The 22,298-nt window shown below is 48.8% G+C and overlaps 1 protein-coding gene across 3 annotated transcripts in view; it reads right to left on the bottom strand.

Moving 5' to 3' along the window:
• PMEPA1 (prostate transmembrane protein, androgen induced 1) overlaps nucleotides 1-22,298 on the bottom strand; it is a 50,215-nt gene that overhangs the window by 6,364 nt on the left and 21,553 nt on the right. For all 3 annotated transcript variants that reach the window (XM_068416362.1, XM_068416363.1, XM_068416365.1), the window contains one exon: nucleotides 5,547-5,701. In XM_068416362.1, the coding sequence (XP_068272463.1) occupies nucleotides 5,547-5,701 (155 nt within the window). The remainder of the gene's footprint in view (nucleotides 1-5,546; nucleotides 5,702-22,298) is intronic.

Below are 22,298 nucleotides of genomic sequence, written 5' to 3'. Positions count from 1 at the left end.
TTTTTTTTTTAAAAAAGAAAAACTTCACACCCACATTCTGATGCACACAATCAAGGAAACCATGGGAAAATAATAAGTGAATAACCAAATGTTAAGTCTAATTCTGATTTGGCTAAAAAAAATAGACATCTGTAGCAACAGGATGGTTCTAGAGTATTTTTTTCCCCAAAAGGGTAAGTGGTCCTTGGCTTAAACAGACTGAGGAACTGTGATCTAGAGGCTTCCTTACACTGCAAGCATCACCCTGATCCTGCAATCCCAACCCAGGCGCCAACAACCCCAGGCATGATAAAGCCACAAGCCAATTTCTCCCAAACCATGAGATTAGTTTACAATTCATGATCAAAACAAACAAACAAAGGCTCTTCCCATTTGCTGGTGATACTCTGAGCGTACACAGTTCACCCTGGATGCTTTTGCCTTAAGAACTAAAGCATTTAAATATTGCTAATATTCACATAGAGCAACATCGCTCCGGCAGGCAGGGCTGGAGGAACACAAGCCAGAAGGCTCGTAATTATAACCTGCAAGAGCTGGCACTGCTCAGGTCCTTTCAGGTGAATCTCCAGTTCTGTCACTAGCAAGTCAGGCGCAGGCAGAAGTTATTTACCACCAGTGGAAAGAAAATGCCGAGGGTGTTTCTTTTTCCCCTTCTCCCCTTTAAGGTGTCCCATCCCCAGGCCATTCTCAGACCCAGCCTACGCAGCCAGGCTCTCCAGATGAGCAAACCACAAGCTTTCCTACTATGAAAATACCTATTTCTGTAATAACTGTGGTGGTGGTCTGCACAGCCCGGTGAAAGCCTGTGAAGAGCTGCAATGGTACTGGACACCTTCGCTGATAAAGTCTGAAGGGATTTTGCCTGCCTGATGCTCCCTGGACCTCGCCCAGCTGTGAAGCACATCTGGCCTAATACCAGGCTGCAGCATGTAAGGCAAAACCTTGCTGCCCACCTTTGCAGCTACCCCAGTAAGCAGCTGAGCAACATCTCTGCTCCCCCAGAAGTGCCTTGGACAGCAGAGAGACCGGCGGTGCACCCATGGGCAGAGCCAGCCCCAAGCCCCGTGGCAGGAGCCTCAGCAACCAGGTATCCCACAACACGCATCCGACTGCCCTAAACGCAGCACTAGCACCATGTTAAAATCTCCAGAGAAGCAGCCAGTTATACCCCCACCCCTCCTCCTCTGCCCCCCTGCCTTTTTCTTCTTTATTTTCCCCAACTTTGGAATATATTTTCTCTTGTGGCATGGCACGTGGTATCAGATATGGGGAGAATCCCATCAGGTTCCTGGTTTTGAAGCTCTGCACATAAACCTCAAGGCAGTGCAAGGAAAACAGGGATTTGTATGGAAATGAGACAGCCCAGACTCTTGTCACTTCTCAGGGGTTTTTAGGGAGAATCTCCTTGGAGCTGAGGTCAGGTGCCGCCACACCGGCCTCTTCCCCTAATGAGCACGCTGGTTGAGCTGTGTGCCCCACAGCCCTTCCCGAGCAATGCAACACCAGGTTTTATACAGACCTTGAGACTTCAATATGCAACTGTTTACACAGGCATCAACTGTTTAGTCTGGTCCATTTTCCATGTATTTCTTGCCTGCAGGGACAGTCTACAGTCAAATTCCCCCAGCAGCCAAAAGACCCAAGGGGAACTGCATCCGCCACAGATCCAGTCCTCGCCTCTAACCCCCCTGCTCAGCCACGGCGCTGACACCAAAGGGCACGGAGAGGTGTGGCAGCTGGCTGTCACACATGCTGCCAGCCCTTCAGTTCAGCCCGAAGGATGCTGAAGCAGCGGGCAGGAGCGGGAAGTGCTCCGAAAATTGTGTTTACTTTGCCATGTCCCCATGGCAGACTTCCTGAGCAGCGAGTACCTCACTGCCTTCTGCTAGATGTTTTATATTTAACTTGGCGGTGGGCAGTGCCATGGCAATATCCCATCTGCTTCCCCCTTTCCTGGGAGTGATGTCAGCCGGCTGCAGCCCGGCGCTTCCCGGCACACGGAGCATTGCCGCACTCAGCTGGGGCTTCCTGCTGCGGCAGGGCATGGGGAGGGCACGTACACACCCCTCCATGAGCTGCTCCATCCCAAAATCCCCCCTACCCCTAAGTACCCACTCACCCAATGTCTGCACTCAACATCCCATCCAGGTGTTTAGAAGAAAAGCTCTCGCTCACAGATTAACTCCTCTGGTTTTACAGATGCTCCAGGCGACACGCGGATGCAAGAATAGCAAACCAGTAGAAACACCATTAAAAGGGCATCCACAGAGAGATAAGGAGCGGACAGGAGACCTGTTCGCTGTAGGAGCTGGATCTCTGCAGCTGTTATTAACCACCCCTCCTGGGACTCCAAGGCTCAACCTGAAGCTGACGGACCACAAGCACGCTCACCGTTCACTGATACCGACCCTCCGCAACACGCACTGCTGGGGAGTCCACCTGGGTAATGGCTCATCTCTCCTAAAAACTCAACAGTGGGATTAAAATTGCCAGAAAGCGGTAGTCAGAGGAGGGCAAAGCCTCAGAGACAGAAAACACACATACTTTTTAGCCTTTGTGTTTTGGCCACAGGACAGCTACACCGTCCCACCGAGCCACGCAAAACTGCGCTGCCCCGTGAGGAAGAGTCACCACTGTAGATCCTTGTCCTCGGGGCTCTCGACACTCACCTCTGATTTTCAGAATATTTAGGACTTGAATTCCTCTCAACAATAGCTGAGTCTAGAAAGCTATGGTTTTCTGAAACAAAAGCTGAGATTCTGATGAGCAATACAGCTGTAAAAGCCTCTGCAAGTATTCCAGGACTTGCTGCAGAACCTAAAATGACTTTTTAATTTCTTTTTTAGAGATCAGTCTTCAACTTTTATAGAACTGCTTGTTTTAGCAATGTCAGAGAATTTTCTCTGTAAAGCTGCATGGTGCAGATTATGTTTCTGAGCCTTCAGGAAGACTTATATTTTCCATTTGGGGGGATGAAGGTATGCTTGGAAATTGCATTTAAACTACTTTTTCTTGGGGGAGTGGGATATCACTGTTCCAAAGGTGCAGGGACAGTGCCATTCATAGTGCAAAAAAGTTTTAGCAGCATTTCTTAAATATTCTTAGCACTGAAAAAATAAAGGTACTTGTAAGGAGACAGAGTTTAAGTACAGCGAGAACGGTGATGGAGAAACACATGACGTAATACAAGAATTCCTTGCTAGCGAGAACTGCATTAAAAAAAAACCTTTAGGGAAATTAATTTCTCCTTCAGTGGTAATTTTTGAGCTACAACAACAAAAAAGGACAACTCCGGCAGACCTAGCAGCATCCTGCCATGGGATGAACTACTTTAATATTTCAGAAGATGAAAAGCATGTATGCAGCTCCGGTGCCCATCTGCGGTCACGACAGCAGAATGAAGTTTGGGATTTAAAAAGCCCAACACCAGTTCAGCACAAGTTTAACGGATTACACAAACTGGTATTCAGTTCAGCATAGCCTGTCTGCCGTCCCTGAACGCTTGTTTAGGCTGGAGCTGTTTTCTACAGAGACATGCTGTGCTGAATCTGAAAGGAGCCACTTTTAAGATCTTTATTACGATGGATCCCACTGTAACAAGCTTCCTGCTTAGCACACGGGGGGCTTCTTCATCCCACGTCCTGCCAGGTCGGTGCTCGGGCCACAGGGAAGCTTGGCTCCACTCCATCACGCTGCACTCACAGCACAGACTGGGGCAGGGACAAGGGAAGAATTATAAAGAGGGGGGGAAAAAAACCCCAAATGGTACATTCACATTTCTCTCCTTGGCTCTGAGAAAGGTTTCGAAGACTCCACATCTTCACTGAGGTCTAGCAGAGGCACAGAGGTAAATCTTTGCTGAAACGCCATTTAATCACTGATGTGTCTGAAGGCTGAATAAATAACGGAGCTGTTTTGGTGTGGGGACTGGGCCAAAAAAAAATGGCTGGAAATTTTGGCCTGGTGAAATTTTAAAAAGAAAAAAAAAATAAAAAGAAAAAAAAAAGAGAAAAGGGAACACAGGCATTTTTGAACAGTCAACAATTTTTGATTCAACCTGAAATTTTTGTTCAATCTCCATGTGATTTTCTCTTCTCTTTCCATGTTAGCCTTCTTTCCTCTTTCCAAAGAAAATAAAAAACAGGCCACTTAAGAAAACAGAAATTAGTATACTAAAATAAAAAAGGCTTGATCTGATATTGGCTTTGAAAACGTAAAATGAAACATTTTGGTATTGTTCAAGTAAAACATTCTGAACATAATAAAACCAGTGAAAAATCTAAAAACGGGAAAGCAATCTTTCTGCTGTTTTTAAAAACTCACATGCTCAGGCGCCCACATTTTGCTACGGCTGAAAGCGGGTGCATGGGACGATAAGAGACATAAGATTTCTGTAACTCCGGGAGGAGCCGGGATACGTGCAGGGGGTTCAGCTCTGATGCCCGAAGTAGGCAGGTGCCTGGGCACTCACCACCCTCACGCCGGTGGGTTTAACGCTGTGACAAAGAGCGGCTACGGAGCAGAGGGACAGCCTGCGCCCTGGGCGTCTGCTGGCTGGGCAGCCTTCAACGGCGCTGTACTGGAGACTTATTTAATAAAAGATGTTAGATATCTCTCTCAAAAATAAAAAAAAAAAAAAAAAAGAGAGAAAAGGAAAAGAAAATATAGAAAGAGAAAAAAAGAAAGTAATCCCAGTATTTGATCTTTTTCCTGCGGTCCCACACAGACCACCACAAGGCAGCACCAGTGTGCTCAGCCTGCCCTGGGAGCGTGCGAAGCAGCGACCTTGAGCAAGCCCTATCTTTTAAAGGGCTTTAAGATTCTTCAGGGCAAACACTAAAAAAAAAAAGCATCAGTACAAGATATCCTTCACTGAAGACAGAACCATGTAGGCAGCAGTGAATAGCACTAGCACATGCTCACCCTCCAAGAAAATGTGATGTCTTTATATGCTCCTGTAAGTCTCTCTGAGCTGCTGTGTTTGAGGAAACCCTCCAGCTCTGCATAAACCAACATCCCCCTTGAGTCCCTGTCAGAGGTACAACTGAAAACCAGACAAAGTCTTTCAGGATTTCCTATTTCCTTCAAGGCAAGCAGTAAGATTTTATACAGTCATTTGAGACTCCAACTGGAGCTGCCAAAGGACACAGTTTGGAGCTGTTAAAAAGGCAAGGCATATGCACCCCAACTAGCTGGGGGTACATGGCGGTTTCAGGAACAGGACACACAGCCTCACGCAGTTACTTTACGGACGTAAAGTCCAAATTGCAAAGCTCAGGGCAAAGATGGAGGCTACGGCGGTCCATATATCACAACACGCAGCACCCTGAAGAGCCAGAGGCACCCCTAAAAGGCCCCCCACCTATAACAGAGACAGAAGATGATGCCAAGACCCAGCCTGGAGGGTGTCTCTTCATGCAGTGCCGAGTGGCACACGGGCAAACATGACCCAGACAAATGCCTTTGGCTCTAACATTTCCCCAAAATCACATTATTGGGCAAACGGCACAGGACGATGTGGGTTGGAAGAGCAGGGCGTGACTTACTGATGAGAGGTTCTCGTCTCTCCGCCTCCCCTGGCTGTGCCGGCTGATGAAGGATCGCGCAGAGAGTTTGTAGTGGTTCAGCAGACACGTAATCACCACCACCATCACCATCATCACCACCACGATTATGATTATCTGTACAAACTCCAACTCCGCTGCAAGAGAGACAGACAGACTTTAAGCCACCAGAAAAAGCAGCATGTACTTGAGTGCAAGAAGAACTAATGTGGCCGAGATGCCAATGACACCACTGCACCTCCCCCCATAAAGCTCTCACGTGGGCTCTGCATGCTTTGAGCCCAGCTACTGACTTCATAAAAAAACCTAATTAATTCACTTTTTCAGTGTCACAGAAAACCGGGGGCATCTCAGTGCCAAAGGCACCTCGCTCCAAGCTGCGGAGCCACGAGCCAGTGTAACTGCTCCCAACGAAACAATTTAGCTAAATACAAGCTAGATTTCTGCAATTCTCTTCCCACTGCCCCCACTCCTTCCCCCAGGGAGGACCAGGCTGAAGCCCTCCTCGGCATGCCCGCGCACCAGGCACGTGTCTCCTCTGTCACGGGGGTCAGACAGTGGCACGAGGAGCCTACGACACAGCAGAGCACAGCAGGCACCGGCGCTGGCAGCCCCCCTCTTGCCATCCTATCTGCCCCAGGGCGCTGTTGGTGAGACGCCAGACGGGCACGATGCGGCTGCCCTCGGGGACTGCATCCGGGAGCTCCAGACATCCCTCAGCTCAGGGCTCGGCCAGCTGACAGCGGCAGCTTGAGTGGCTTGAACTGGCATAGAGGAAAACTGCCAAAAATCCTCCAAACAAACAAGAACAAGCAAACAACAGACTATCCGCTTAACTCCAGAGACACTTGGCAGGAGGCAGTAAGAAGCCACTCCTAAAATTTCCTAAGGAAATAATTCCTCACACCTCTCTGAGGCTAAGGAAAATTGAGTACCGGAGGCAAACATAGCACTGGGGTCATTATTTCCATGCATTTGGCACCCAGAGAGCAGATACCACCCCCGACCCTCTCGGTTGCTCCCTGTGAGCCCCCTTGTGCCTGCAGCACCCGGTGCTCGCCGTGCCCAGGACTGAGCAGCAGCAACTCCAGTGCTCATCGGAAAGCAGGGCCCGGACCAGCAAAATTCAATAGTTCTGGGGATTTAAACTTTGTTTGCTTCTCAGTAGGGACAGCTATAAAATCCAGTTTCGGAAAGCTGTGCCCTAGGCTGTCACGGATGCTGCCATCTGTATTTTATCTGTACAGACACACACACGTATATACCCGTGCATACACAGGAAGACCCATCATGCCTTGAAGAGCAGCATCACACTGCTCGTACCAGCTGGGGTGGATGCTGCTGAGTCAGGCAAATTTTATTTTTTTTAATGGAAAGTTTCCTCCTGGCGGGTGGCATTTAAGTGCCAGTAAAAGCAAATAAATGTCAAGAAAACAGTCCAGGTGGTGAGTGCTGCCAGTTACCTCGGAGCTCACTCTGCTAAACAGCAGCTATTTCTGCCATGGCCCAAAATGCTCAACCAGCTCTGCCCACCACCTTCAAAAAGCAGAATTATGCCTTGAAAGCAGGAGCCTTATCTGTCACTTAAAGTTAGATCTATGAGTGATTTGGAGCCCATGTATTTACAGCACCCCTATAACACAGCTGCCTCTACACCGGAAGATTGCACATGGAGTGGGAAGAGAGGGAATAAAAGCTGAACATTGCAAAGGAGTTTGGCCTTAAAAATGCATTTTAGCTAAAGGCATCTTCTTAAAAGAGGAGCTCTGGGTCTTCCACAGCAACCCCAGCAGGGTGCCCAAATACCACTGCGACAGAAGAGCCTGGAAAAAAAAAAAACATGTTCCCAATAATTTACGATCCTGCCCCAAAGCAGCAGCACAGCTCACCCATGGGAACGACAGGTGACTGGACCCGAGAGCTGCCGCGGGTGCCCTGTGCTGGAGGAACAGGCTGAAACAGGAGCTTGTTTCTTCTAAACACGAATCAGATCAACTAGACGCACAAACACACCGAAACTTAAATGGCTGGGAAAAGAGGATGATGCAAAACCATTAAAATAAGGCACAACATCTCTTCCCATGTGGTCCTCGCTATGCAGGAGAGTGTCCCTGTGTAACCCAGAGGCATGTCCTAGTGCCAGCTGCACCCCGAGGCACCGAGAGCATCCCTGCTGACCTCCAGTGCCCGACCAGCAGGGTGAAGCCCTGGCACCTCAGCCAGGCACAGGATGCCCCACAGCTCCCCAGGTCACCCACAAAGAGCCAGACGCCAGGGGGTCACTGACCCGGAGCCCCGCTGCCTCACCTACACGTGGGCATCAGAGCCCACAGGCTGGAGAGCAGCCACCCAGCTTGGGTGGAGAGCCTGCTTTTTGCAGAATTCATTACAGAAAAGAAAAAACAAAACAAAAACCAAAACCCCAAGGTTTCTAGGAAGATGAGTCAATTTAGCCTCAAAATGCAGCATGTGCTTTGGCCACAGTAAGAAAACACGAGAAAAAAATGTAAGTGAGACCAGTGATGGAAAATTTCCTTTTCTGTTAAAAGAGGTTATATTTCTGAAGAAAAACAAGATGAAGGTAGTTGTAAAGGAAAGTCCCTTAAGGAGAGATCCCTTAAATGAACCAAGCCTTGCTAAATCAGTCATGGCACTTTGGTGACATGGGCGAAGTTTTGGCCATCAGGAAGTGCTGCCCTAATTCCTCCCTAGGAAGGGACACACGCAAGACATGTGCCATTTACAGACAACCTAAGCCGAGCGTCCTGCACACACGTACAGACATAAAACGGGCAGAGCCTGAAGCAGAAGAAAGGGTGGGAATTCCGTCAGGATCTGGACAATGCTCAATCCCTGCAGCGGAACACACCTACCCTTGTCCTGCAACACAGGCGAGGGCTTCAACGTTTAAGTATTGTATACAAGAAATGCATCTGTCCCCATGTCTTCTTTGGTGGTGCTGCTGAAATAAAAATTTCTTCCCAATGCTGTACATATACACGAGGAGGCCAAACCCACGAGGAACCTCCGCTCTCCGCACCAGCCGGAGCTCAGGGAGGAGCAGAGGGCACACAGTGCCCCAAGTTTCGCTCGACCCCAAGCCCAGCCTGCAACGAGCAGCGCAGCCTCACAGAGCCTAGGAGCAAACACATCAGGTACGCTGAGATGAGCTTTAATCCCAAGAATGCTCGTGCTGTCCAATCTGGCCTTTGGAAAACATAAAATAAAAATCAAACTGAATCAAAAAAAGAAGTCCCACACACTCAATTTGTTTTTCAAAAGACTCGTACACACTCGAGGCACCAAAGTTTCTTCCAGCTCTCCCTCTGTTTTAACTTGACTTCACGGGCTTCGTTTGCAGAAGGGGTAAAACACCCAACACACTGGAAAGCTGGATGTACTTGGTAAGATTTTATCCCAGCAGCTCAGTCAAACTAATGAAGAAAGATCATTAAAAACCTAAACTTTGAGTTAATACGTTATTATACAAGTGCAATTCAGCTGCTATGCTAATAAAAAGCCTTTGGGGAACGAAAAACAAGCCAAACTGCAAAGCACCTAATTTATAATTCTACTGGTATTCTTAAAAACACACACACAACAAAACAAGAAAAAAAATACTCAACACATTTTGTATTTGGCTTCCTAATCATTGTCACTTCTCAATTAGAAGAGACCTCATTCCATTTCTCTCTGTAATTTTCCCCAAGGGAAGTGTTATAAATGCACGAGGCTTTACAAGATGGGCATATTCAGCCTCCACATGCAAAGTAAGGTCACACTAATTTAATTTTGCATAATTTTTACTCCAGAATATGTTTCAAACTAACAGGTTCAGACATCACATTTAAGTGACACAACCTGCTTTTCTGTATTTTCTGTCTAGACACCGCAGCTTTGGGAGTCCGTCAGCACACATGCAACTGTTTTGCAACTAAGCATTTTTCCCCCAGATTCTCACAATCCTGAAACTGGATATTCGTGATCAAGTAAAATCACTTGTCACGTCCTATTCTTCAAGTTCATTACTCTCTTGCCACTTTCAAACACATGTGGCCTCGAATAAGGGTTTCACAGCAGATTATAGCGTTACGTTAATAAATGACAGGAGACTCCGCCGCTCCCCAAAGCCCACAGACTCCGCAACGTGCAGCCTGTGATACACTTTAAATGCGTTTCCTTACTTTTTACAGCTACACTAGAGTTCATAAAATGCTCACTATAAACTATTAATGCTCTTCCTTTCACATAGAGTACCACTGCTGAAGACAAACAGTCCAAAGCACTGGCAAGTATAAAAAGGAGGAAAAAAAAAAATACACCTGCATTTTGCTGCAATAATTACGGGTACTCCAGCTATCATTTACAAACGGACAGAACAGCTTTCAGACAGGGTCTCGGCCAAGATGACCTTTGCTTTCAGTCGGGTATAATACACATCTGCAGGTCAAAACAGTTATCTGTAAGCTTCAATTACAATCTCTCTATATATTGGAATTGCATATAGTGTGAGAAGAGATGAGAAGTGAAATTACTCAGGAGATAATAGCTAAGCTGAACAAACGTAGCTGCGCTAGCCACAATTCCTAAGAAAAAAAGTTTTTAAAAAATATGCCAGTCATCGTAAACGCTGTGGTGCACCGTGCTAAAACCCAAGTCTGTTTTGCTGAGACAAAATTAAAGCAAGCAGAGAATCCCCTGCAGAATACTTCGCTTCTCCCATGTTCATTTTCACTTCCTCTGGGTATTTTTATCATTAAAAACCCCTTAGTTCTGACCTGAAACAGATTGCTGGGACAGTTCAAGCATGATGAGCCCAATCGCAAGCTCACACAGACTATCAAAAATATGCTCTTAAGGGTGTAAAGAAAAAACTCTTGCTGATGATTTCATCTTCTGGTGGACATCAGCCTGGTGTGAGGCAACCCAACGCCCTGATTCACGCCAGACAGTATGAGATACCTCCTGAGTAAGCCCTGCTGTTGAAAGTTAATAAGCCGTCAGTTAATTTTTACCCAGGATGGATGGGACATACACCTCAGCTTCTGGATGCTCCTGTGATGGTCCCTCAGCTTCAGAGCCCCATTATCACTCGTTTTATTAGCATTCTTCGGGAAAATACATCTAAAGCCGTGCTGTGAGGTTGCTCCATGTGCCTGACAGAGAGGAGAGCTGGTAACAGAGGCAGGCAAAGCCTTCATCAGGCTTTGGGAGTGTTGGGCACAGCCCCACCACTATGGGGAAACTTCCAACATTGCCCCAACATCTGCAATAACACAGGTCACAGAAAAGGCAAAAAAGTGGGTTTGAAATGAAAGCTTAACTCCAGCAGTTTCCCCTAATCTAGAAACTGATATGAATTTGAGTAGTAGAAAAATCCAAAAGGAAGTGAGTAAGAGTCAGGGAGGCTAAAAAGGGAGAGAGAACATTGCATTGCTGAGAATGATGCAGATTTTGCTGTTTCAGAAGTTTCAGAGAACTGTGGAAACAGCATTTCCCCCTGAATCACCGCTGTGCCATCGCTGCCCACACGGGAGCTCGCTCCCGGCAGTCAGGGTGTTTGACCTGGCCTCGGGTTTTAGCCCACCACAGCACAAGGACTGTCTTGTTGAAGACCCTCCACAAACACCTGCAATCAGAGATAACAGAGTACTTGTCTACGCTGGGACGTTACTCTGCAACCCAGTTGTATGGAAATTCCCAGACTGGCCATTTTCCACCCTACACAGGGACTATTTTTAATTAAATGTCACTAATTTTCCAAGTGAAACACCCTGTAAGTGCCTAACGCAAGAGCCAAGGAACCCCACCACATACTGTGCCTTCACCTCTGGTCTTCACTTTCTCCGACACACACACAACTTTTACACCAAGACTGAATGAGAGAGTTTTGTTCCTCCTGCTGCCTAACAAGCCTCAATAAACCAGGCAGAAACAGATTGAGACTTCTAACTTTCCTGTTGAAGTACAAGAGGTCTTGTACAAACCCGGGCGGCACCTCTCTAGCCTCCAGAAGACACAGGCTAAGGACGGCTTCTGATGGCAGGTAGCTCGAGCTCCCTGGCCCCATCCTGTCCCTGCAGCACCCCTGACCACCTCAGCAGGGCCTGCAGGTGCCCACGCAGGGTTTCAGAGCAAGGCTTTGCCCACAGCGGTGGGCATGCCGCAACCTCCCTCCCCACTCAGGCGGCAGAGCCATAGCCTATGGATGAGGTAAACGCACAGATACAGGGGGGTGGCAGTGGGGAAGGGTTAAGGTCCCCAGGAAGCCAAAGAGGACAAACAGCTGGAGCAAAGCTTGGCATGGGAGATGCTCCACAGCGAGGTGGAGGAGTGCTTACCCCGATCCCGGGCACCCAGATCAGCTGTCAAGTGGTGAGCCCAGGCTCCCACCCTGACCACCGCAGAGGGACAAAGTCTTTTCCTGGGTCACTCAGCCCAGGAACGAGACTCAGCCTCGCCGAGGTACACGGTCCCTCCTGGGACTCCAGGAGGAGCACAGCCCTTGGTGCAGGCATGGAGCCAAAGGGCTCACCAGCAACAGGATGCAATTACTGGGCACCAACTTATCAGCATGAACGGAGAACCCACAGCACAGGGCACCCAAGCCCTCTGCCAGCAACCAGCCCTTGGGTGAACACATGTCTCCTGTGGGGTGGCAGCAGGATACCTGCCGACACCGTGCAAAGAGCTAGGTGATGCTTAGAGAAAGTTGAGCCAAGAAAAGCATCTTCCTTTCTGCCCCCAGAGCCCTTGCTCCAACAAGGAAGCAGCACTTTCCACTCCTCACTGCGCACAGCCGCTTCATGGAGCACCTGTGGTTATTTACGGAGCCTGGTTCACACGGGTGACTCAGCACCGTGATTCAACAGATTGCGGCCGAGAGCCCGCAATGACGTGGAGTGGGGCACCTCAGTGGGGACCAACCCACAGCAGTGCCTGGTGAGCAGCACCAACCTCTCGCACAGCCCCCAGGGACTGGGGACAGTCAGGCCGTGTCCGGTCCTGAAGCTTATGAAACCCATAAATGAACTGCTGCCTACCGTCAGCTAAATATGGTGGCACTGTAATGTCACACCACATGTCCCAGCTTCTTCTGTAATCCTTGGGGATTTACGGCAAGTTCAACTGACTGCAACACTCCATCCTCCATGCACCCCCTCCTCAGACCCCGGAAAGGAAGGTCTCTGCACACACACGTACAGAGTCTTTCCAGACATGGCAAAATTAACCAGATGAATTAATGAAAACTGTTCAGAAATCTGCAGCGTGCACTTTCATCCCTGGTTTTCCATTAACACCTCCGATACCCACAGAGCTGCCCTGGCTGCATGACTCGCAGCAAGACGCAGCAGAGATGTGCACAGCCCTGACAGCAGTTCCCTCTTTTCCCAATTTTCTCATCTTTTCATCCACCCCTGCCCTTGGGCATCTTCTGTTTGAAGAGGTTCCTTGTAGCCCTTGATGGCAGCGCTCTAGTTACATAAAAAAGCATGTAAAAGACAAATAAGGTTACAGCTACTTTTCTATTGAGCATGTGCAGGTTAAAAGTAATCAGGAAGGTGGTGGGGAGAAATGGAAGTCCAAATCAGACTGGTACTGGCAATAATTTGAAGCTGGGAGCTGAAGAGCGTCCATGCATCCTTCCTCCCTGTCTGGGATTCTCCAAATTCTGCACTTACAAGCTTTGTGGGACACCAAGCAGGGATGCTCAAGGATTTCAGCCAAGAATGGTGTCAGGCCAGTAACCTTAAAGGCTTCTCAACAAGCTTGTGCAGCTCCTCAAAAAGCAAATGGAAAACAAGTCTTGGAATAGGGGTGGACCAAGGTCCCCCTCTTCCAGCATCAGTAAGTGTCTGTCAGCACTCCAAAACCTGGGCTGCTTCATTAGCATCCCATAGCAAGCATCCTTCTCAGCCACTGGTCCAGAGGTCCCTGCCTGCTCCCATACCCACCCAGGGGCTTTGACAGGCAGAAGAAGGATATGACCCAGCATTTTCTCCAACAGACCTGGGCTGCCATCTTCGCACGAAAGTTATTGCCAATGGGTAGACAGAGACACTGCCCTAAACTGGAAGTGATGGGTCTGATTTTCAGCCCTTCTCAGCACCCACATCTCCAGCCGAAGGCAGCAGCAAGGGCAGGGTCTCGGACACCAGCAGGCTGCAGAGGAGGAGGAGGAGAGACACCCTTATCCATTCTGTCAGCTCCTTGACAGCCCGATCCGCTCCTCTCCCCAGTCTTCGCTGACATTTCAGAGCACCACAGCTTCATCGGTGCCCAGAGGCACCATCAGGAACAAGGAGACACACAAGGACAGTCCTTGCCACGAACAGCTGAGAGCCTACCGCTACCTTGCATGCCCCAATAATTAGGGCACAAAACAAGTCCTAATCACTTCTGGAAAATGAAAGCTGAGGACACCCTGTACTGCCTTGCCTTACACATACTGACACGCCGTCTTTTGCAAGCAGAGAACCAGAAAGGCCAGAGCTGACATTACTGAGCTGGTCTGCAGCAGGCCTGGACCAAAGCAGGGTCCGCAGAGCTGGTGAGGTCTGCCCAGTCCTCGTGCTCAGTTTAGAGCCCTGCCTGTCCCACGAGCTTGCATTTGTGCCTGCTGGCTGTGAGCATACTTTCAGAGAGCAGGGGATAGATGTTACAGCAAAATTTGGGCACATTTTGTAGCAGCATGTGGCTCCCTGGAAGGACCTGAGGGTCAAACCCAGCAGAACCGAGTCCAGCCAAAGTGTGGTGGTTATGCCAGATGCTCATCAAAGCCTCTGTAAAAGGATGTGGGTTAAGCAATGTAGCCAAAGAATGGACCTAATTTTTCTACTCAAGGCTAAAGAATGTGAATTTGAGAAGAGCCATCTGAATCTAGTCACCCTTCAGAGCTGTGATTTTAGCAGGGAATAAACTCAGAACTCCTCAGCGAGCAGCTGCAGGGGCTTGGACTCTGCAGCAGCCCACAGGAGAGGCATCAGGGCCAGCCCTGGGGCTGTCTGACCATGGCCCCTCACCCTCCCCTTCATACTTATGGCATGGAGGAAAATACACAGACCAGTGCAAGCAGCTCTGCCCTGGCCCATCCTTCCCAGCCCCGCCTGGAAGTGGGACATGCCCATTATGTTGAACATTACATCTGAACTGCTCTAACTTAAGCAAGAACCAAAACAGCTCCGGGCAACAGCTGGAATCCAAAGGCTGCCAGAGAAGCTGCAGCACCGAACACTGCTTCTGGTTTACAGAGGCCATTTCACCCACCAGATACTGAGCTCCATTCGTTAAAGAGACCAATGTTCTCCCTCTCAGAGACCGTGGAAGGGGAAGAAGAGATGAAAGAACAAAGAACTTCAGATGGCAGATTACTCACCCTCCACTGCTCGTCTGTTAGGTCATGTTAGAAACAATCAGACTAGGCAAAGTCATTACTGCAATATTTGTGTATTAGCATTTATCTGCTACATTTATCTTCTAAATAATACCTCCATAAAAGCACATACGAAGGGCCCATCAGATTGTCAACAATTGTATTTGTTTACAAGGCACCACGGGAAGTACTGGAGATAGACAGAGAATATGATCTTGATACTGATATTGCCCCTGATGACACCAATCAGCAGCATCTTGAAGCTGGAGCTGCAGCAGCAAAACCGAGGCATCAAAGGCGGCAGGATCAGGCCCGTGACAACAGACAGGACCTGTTGGATTTGGTCCTGCCTCATGCACCAGCAGTACAGTTAACAGCTAGATTGCATTTCCAGATTCAACATGGTTCCAGATTCCGATGTAGCAAGCAGAAATAACGCCGTGTGAGCTAGTGATGGCAGGCTGAGAACGGGGCAGGAGGGCACAGAGCAAGCGGGACTCAGAAAAGGAGCCAGTTTGAGAACAAACATTGCTGGAAAATGGGTGATGGGGCCCCAAGAAATCACATTCATTGTGCCAATCCCTGGGCCATAACCGTGTGTTTAATATAGTTAGTTTTCTTCATTTGTCACCCTGGGTAATCAAGCATCACATCCTCTGAGTCACTGGCAAACGATGGCCTCATCCTGCACCCCACCCCCTTTTTTTTTTGTTTATTCTAATGGAAATGGCCCCATTTCGTGCTCATAGCCATGGAAGTATCAGACTGGTTGCACTTCAGAAAATTTTTTAGTCCTGAAAACACAGTAACTGTCCCAATCCCACCACTGTGCCTGGTTTTTAAAGGTGACCTCCCGGAGCGAGCATGGCCATGGTGGCAGCTGCAGGGAGTGGGAGCTGCATTCAGGGACCAGAAAGGCAGGATCGGGATGGCAGCACTCGGCTTTCACATGGCAACTGCAAACGTGAGAGCTGGGGTCAGCAGCTCTTCCAGCTGGGACACCTCGGGGCTCTGGGCAGGGATCTGCCAACTGGAGACTTGTTTAGAGAAACTCCTAAAGACATTAACCAGCTCCCTCAGGTTAACAAGAACTAACGAGGTGCTTTGGGACACTCAGACTCTCTAAAATCTTGCACACACCAAGCCCTTCCCTCCCTTCTTGTGCCTATTTCTCTCACCCTCGCCTTTTCCAGGATTTTAAGACAACGTATTTTCTGCACAGTAAGCCTGATCCCAGCCTCCTGAGATGACTGGAAGGAGTACATCGCTTTTGAAGTTACTCCCAAGGGTAAGGACAGCTAAACTGGATTAAAAGAATAAAGCAATTTTGGTTTTGCACTTAAAAGATAGGTAAATTTGCTTGCTCACTGGAAAACGCTGAGCAAGGCTCATGGTCCCCACCAAGCTGAGAACAACCAGAGCATCTTCTGCTCCCCAAGAGGCAGCACAGCGGCATCAGGCCTTGACAATGTCATGGCAGGGATGAGGGCAGCACATCACCCGCCTCCTTGAACACGAGCATCCAGAAAGGGACACAGGAACAAGAGCTTACAGTTTGCAATCGTAAATAGCACGAACCAGAAAAAAATCTACCAAGGAATGAGTGAAAAAACACAGTACACGATATCCAGATCAAACCCTGCCAGCCGACCCTGAGAGACCAAAGAGGTTTTGTTTGTCAGGGGTATCTCTACAGCTAGTAAAAATAAACACATTAATAAATAAGTATTTTCGTATACCCTGGAAACACTCCTGATCAATATGTGGCTTGCTACCATAGAGGTTTTTTTTCCTTCCACCCAGCAGAAACTCATGACAAAGGAAAGCACATCTCATTTATGAACTGGGCTATAAATACTTTTGCTAACTGCCATTTAGGAATTTCATTTCCTGCTTGAGCAAGTCCTGTTGAAAGAGGCAATTACCAAATTTGTTTCTAGTTATAGAAATAGATGTTTGTTGCTGCCCACATCTGTTTCGACAGACAAATTGCCAGTCACAGACGCTCCGAGGAGAGCAAGTGCTCCATCCAGGGAGGGCTTTGCCGCCTCTCCAGAAAGCTAACAGCAATTACAGGGATTGCGTTTCCGATCCCAGCTTTGTCTGAGCCCCGTCTCCCACTGCAGGGGAGCTGCCTCGCACCAACGGGGCACCTGCAGCTTCCCAGTCACCATGGCCGCCTGCACCACATCACCGGCACTGCCGCAGCCCGCTCCCTCCTCCCGCTGCTGCGGACACACTGAGGAATGTGCATTTCATTAGTCACCAGGCCCATCGAAACACGGCAACTTTAATTCTGCAGGTCACGAGGATCCAGCGTGCTGCGTTTGTTGTACGCATGGAAAGGAAGGCAGCAGCAAAGCGTTCTCCTCGCCTGCAAAGCAGTGAGGTGGCACAGGCTTTCCTGCTCCGTGTGGGACACCCTGCTGCCCACCAGCCAGCGGTGACGGTGCACGGGTGCGGAGATGGAGGTTCACGGCTGTCATGAGCACAGACCGCAGCCTCTCTCAGCTGAACGCTGTATATACTGGGTGTTACGATGTCTCCCTCCCCGGTGTCCTCCTTTTCTGCTTTCCTTCACCCTGGCTGTCCTCTAGAAAGTTTCCATTTCCACTTATTCCTGGGAAAACCATTCATCAGCCAATACTCAACAGGCTCTGGTCCTGTGGGACCAGCACTGGAGCACGGGCACCCCGAGAGGGACACGGGGACAAGCAGCAACACCCGTGCCTCCCTGCCACCAGCACGACCCCCATCAACTCGGGCCCAGCGCCCGGCTCAGGGATGCGGCAGAGATGCAGAGAAGCCAAACACTGCGAGCCGTGACCGGGGAACCTCTGCTCCTCCGGCATTTTTCCTGTGTGAATCAGCACGGCTCCCCCCACGCCGCCTCACTTATCAACCCGTCGCAGCCCCAAGGAGCCCATCGGCATTCGGGAGCGGTGCTGGGGACCCCACCGTGCCCCCGTCCCTAGGCTGCCACGCAGCAGCTCCCCAGGGGGCTCCGGAACACGTGCCCCTGGGCAGTGGTACTGCACAGGCTGCCGCAACGGGGCTCGCAGACGGGTGTCGAAACACAGATTGAGCAAGTTGGCCAAAGCCACACAGGTCACGACAGGGCTGTAACTGCGACTGGATTTCCTCAGCCCCGTCCACAGCCGTTCAGCAGGACACCTCTCCCTTCTCTGCCTCTTCTTAAGCGCCGTTATTGTCTGTATCTTTTTGCAGCTTTTTCTTACAAAAGGAGTGACCTTCCACAAGGTAAGTCACTCCCATGGAACAAAGACAAATCTTAAATTAGACATAATTATGCATTGCAGAAAAAAATATGCAAAATGCATGCAAATGCCCAGACATGCACGCTGCGTCTGGTCACTGCAATATTCAAAGTTCAGTCCTTGAACTGGTCTGAACACCACCAGATGGGAGCGAATGCATGTGCATACTCTCACACAGAGATGTGAAAAAAAAAATTATATTTATATATATATACACACCAGAGTGAGTGGGGGAGGTGAGTAAAAACGCCCCAAATCTGACAGAATTAAAGGTAATAAATTTACTTCTACCTCAGCTGTAGCAACAGCCTGAGAAAGGATTTCACTCCTACAGCAGATATGCTGGAAGGTCTAAGTTTTGTTGTAGTGTTTTGCATGTGTGAGTTTTTAAGCACGCACAGAAAGAGAAGCCGTTCTCCCATGTAACACCCAGCCGCGTTCGCTCAGCAGAGATGGTTTTCGGAGCAGAGAACGGGGCTGGGTTCCCATGCCCTCCCCTCGCCCGGCTGTAGCGGGACAGCTCGAGCTTCCCCATCCCCATCGCCTGGCACATCTGCGTCCCTCCTGCCTGCCCCATTGTCCCCAGCACCCCCGTCCTGTCCCCACGCAGCCCCCAGACAGCAGATTGATGACACGGGACGGCGGTGGAGAGCTGACCCGCGAGGTCAGCCCCAACAATAGGTTTTGGGGGCGGTTGGAGGGAAGAGGCCACAGGGGCAAGGAGCCCCCCGGCTCGCCCATCCCCTCTGCAGAGGTGATTTCTAGCCTGGCTTTTCAAGCTGCCTCCACGGGCCACCCGTCACCTGCCCATGGGGACGAGGATGCTCGGCAGCGGGTGGGCACCCCTGCACCCGGGAGGAGAGCGGCAGCTGCCCTCGCACCGGGGATGGGGGAATGGGGGAAGAGCACAGAGGGGAGGATTATCCATGGACACAGCTTGTCCCCTTTTCACTGCATTTAACAATAAAGCAGTAACTATAGCAATGGGGTTAATTAATGCATCCAATTTGCATAACTAAAACTCTGAACCCATTCAAACCTTGCTGATATTTTCATTCTTAAACCTGGCCTGCAAGGCTGTGCTCTTATGGCACGGGGAACCCAAACACACACAGCCATACATACCATACGTACTGCTGTACTCGCAGGGGGATGCAGGTACACACAGGACATCGCACAGAAACGAACACTGCACAAAGCCACCCCTCAGCTGTGGCTTCTGCAGCGTCGTGACCTGCCCGTGAGGCTCCAAGAGCCATTTGCTCCACATACCTTTATTCCCCCCAAAAGCATTAGCATTTGCAAATAAGCATGTGGAAAAGAACAGAAAAACAGGGACTGAAGTGTCCTTCAAAAAATAAATCAGGGGGGAAAAAGTGATTTTTCAGAGATGGATGGAATAAAGCACATTCCAAGACAGAGGGGGTAAGGAGATAGGCAATGTAAAGGTTTCAGACTATCGTATAACCAGAGGGGGAAATGTCTTCTCACCACAAACATGCATCTGCATGATGTCTAGACAGTCATAAAAAGGGCAATTAAAGTACTGCAGGCTGCAGTAAGCTAATGTCTCCTCTCCCAGTCTAAACAGTTGAAACATACTGTACTAACTTTGAAAAAAAAATATACGATAGAGAGAGAAAGACAAGTTTGTAAGGAAAAATGTTTTGAAATTCAGTTTTAAATAAGCCAGTAAATTAATTCAACCTTGTCAAGTCTTTGCCTTATAACATATCAAATATTCCGCCTGCGTCCTGTCTAGACTGCGATAACAAAGGGCATTTAAAGCCCTGCAAGATGCGCTGACAGAGTAGCCATTTAAAGATGCAGTATTGCTTTCTCCATCTAAAACGATTTGTCAGATGGAGTTAAAATGAAAATGATAAGTAATCACTCTGGTTCACAACCATTTCAGAAGAAAAAAACCACAAAAACCTCACAGCTCATAGATATAAATCCCACTAAAATCATTCCAATGTATCATTCCAGTGGGATTTGTTTGGCCTTTTCTTTTAATGGTATTTGCCTATTTTTTTTATTTTGTTAATCTGAGATGTCACTTGCTTTCTGCAGCAGTACCTTTCTAAATAGGAGTGTATTAAGTTTGAAAAAGCCAGCTCCAAATATTGACTTATTGATACAAAATGATGACTTGCAGAGAGACACTATTATAACTCCAAGGGTTAACATTGAAAAGACTTTTTTTTTTTAAATTTACTCAAAAGCAAAAGAATAAACTTTCACACGATAGAAACTGGCCCGTCTCCATCACTGATGCAGTTCAGCCTGGGCAGTCGCTGTCCTCAGGAGAGCAAGAGAGAAAGAAAAGTTAAAGCAAACTATGTGGGTGTGCACAGCTTATTTTTTTTTACTGAGAAAGGCCAGTTTTCTCAAAAAAGCAAAGGCAGATATAATCCTAACAAAAGAAACATTCTCCTCCCTTCCTGAGCTTTATCAGCTATTGGAGAACCAAAATCTCAAAAAGAAAAAAGAAAAAAAAAAAAGGCAAAATAGCTGTTCTGGCTTAACAGGACAGCCAGTGCTGGCCACGATGGAACAAGACCCCACAGGCCTGCAGCCACTTTTAACAAAATGCAACACTGGCTTTTAAAGACTTTATTTTGCTGTGACATGGCACGACCAGATGCCCCAGGCAAGGGAGGGTCCAGCCTCATCATAGGGTGCTTCTATGGGAGGGGGGCACGGTGGGGAGTCACCCCTGGAGTTCAAAGGCAGGTTGACTGCAGATCCTCTCTGCTCCTCACCCTACAGCATCCCACCACCACCTTGTTTGCACCTCCCTCTGTCTCCCCACCCTTGTTTCTTAATTATTATTTTAATAAGACTGTTTCAAACTTCACTGCTCATTCCGCAATAGCCCAAGGGCTACAACTGTTCATTAGACAGAATTTCTGCTTTAATTGCACTGACACAGATGTGTAGGTTATCTGGAAGAAATTACTAAAATGAGCAGTAAAGAATGGGGCTGGATGCTTCTCTTCCCTTACGGAGAGTTTAACTTCACATTATTTCCCCCCACACTCCATACAAGCAGCATCATTCGGTGCATTAAGGGTTCGCAAAGGAATTAACCCCCAATTTTCCCCACTGCCATGATGCATACAGGTGCACTTTGCTCCCCGCGCTGCACTAGGATTTGGGCAAAAAGCCCAGGTGTGTCTCAGGGGCTGCAGATGTCGTGGCTGGAGGGGTCCGACACTGCCCGACCCACCGGGCTCTGCTGCGCAGCCCCTCCACGCGTGCATGGAGCAGAGCTCCGCAGCAGCCCCGCTGTCCCGGGAGAGGAGCGGGTGGCAGTGGGATGGCCCATTTTCCCCGCCGCGTGTCCCTCGGGCAGCACAAGTCAGTGACATTCACCCCAAGTGGAAGTAAGCAAGACCACTGATAAAGCTTTAGGGAAGAAGTTCAAGCTGCTGCACTACCTTGACCTGACTGTAACTCGTGGCTTTTGCCATAAGGATAAAATAAGGTCCCCCATGAACGCTCGGCTGCAGTCACCCTGCACGCCCGTGTTGTCAGGGCTTTCAGTGACTCCAGAATCACGACCCCTCAGTAAGACATGGAAGCACCAAACCCCTTCTGGGCAGGAGGTAATGCCACCACTGCCCAACAGCTCATGCCCATCCCCGTACCAGCACTGTGGGTGCCAGGACTGGGGTGGGAAACAGGCTCCCTCGGTCCCCCTTACCCTCTGCAAAGAGGTAAATCACCAGACAGAGGAAAATGTCATCGCTTCTGCCCAACAGCGTCCAGGCTTCGAACCCGCCACGGCTGTGCAGCTGTCAAATCAGCCATAGAGTTTACATGAACTTCCTCTGCAACTCTTGTTGGTGAGAGCCAGACACATAATAGCCTTGGATTCACAGAGAAAGAGCTGCCAGCGTTATTTCTATTTAAAACCTCTATTTGAGCTTCATACACTCATTCTTTACACATAATACACATGCACTTACACACAAAATGCAGAAGTGAGCCAGATCCAGAAGCATTTCACCTCACCAAGAGCGCTGCCTAATAGGGATTTCAGGTTTTGGCTCGCTCATAATATTTAATAGATTTTAA

This window comes from Nyctibius grandis, chromosome 19 (assembly GCF_013368605.1).
Source record: "Nyctibius grandis isolate bNycGra1 chromosome 19, bNycGra1.pri, whole genome shotgun sequence".
NCBI lineage: Eukaryota > Metazoa > Chordata > Aves > Nyctibiiformes > Nyctibiidae > Nyctibius > Nyctibius grandis.
The sequence above is the reverse complement of the archived record's forward strand: the minus strand, read 5'-3'. Positions and strand labels throughout refer to the sequence as shown.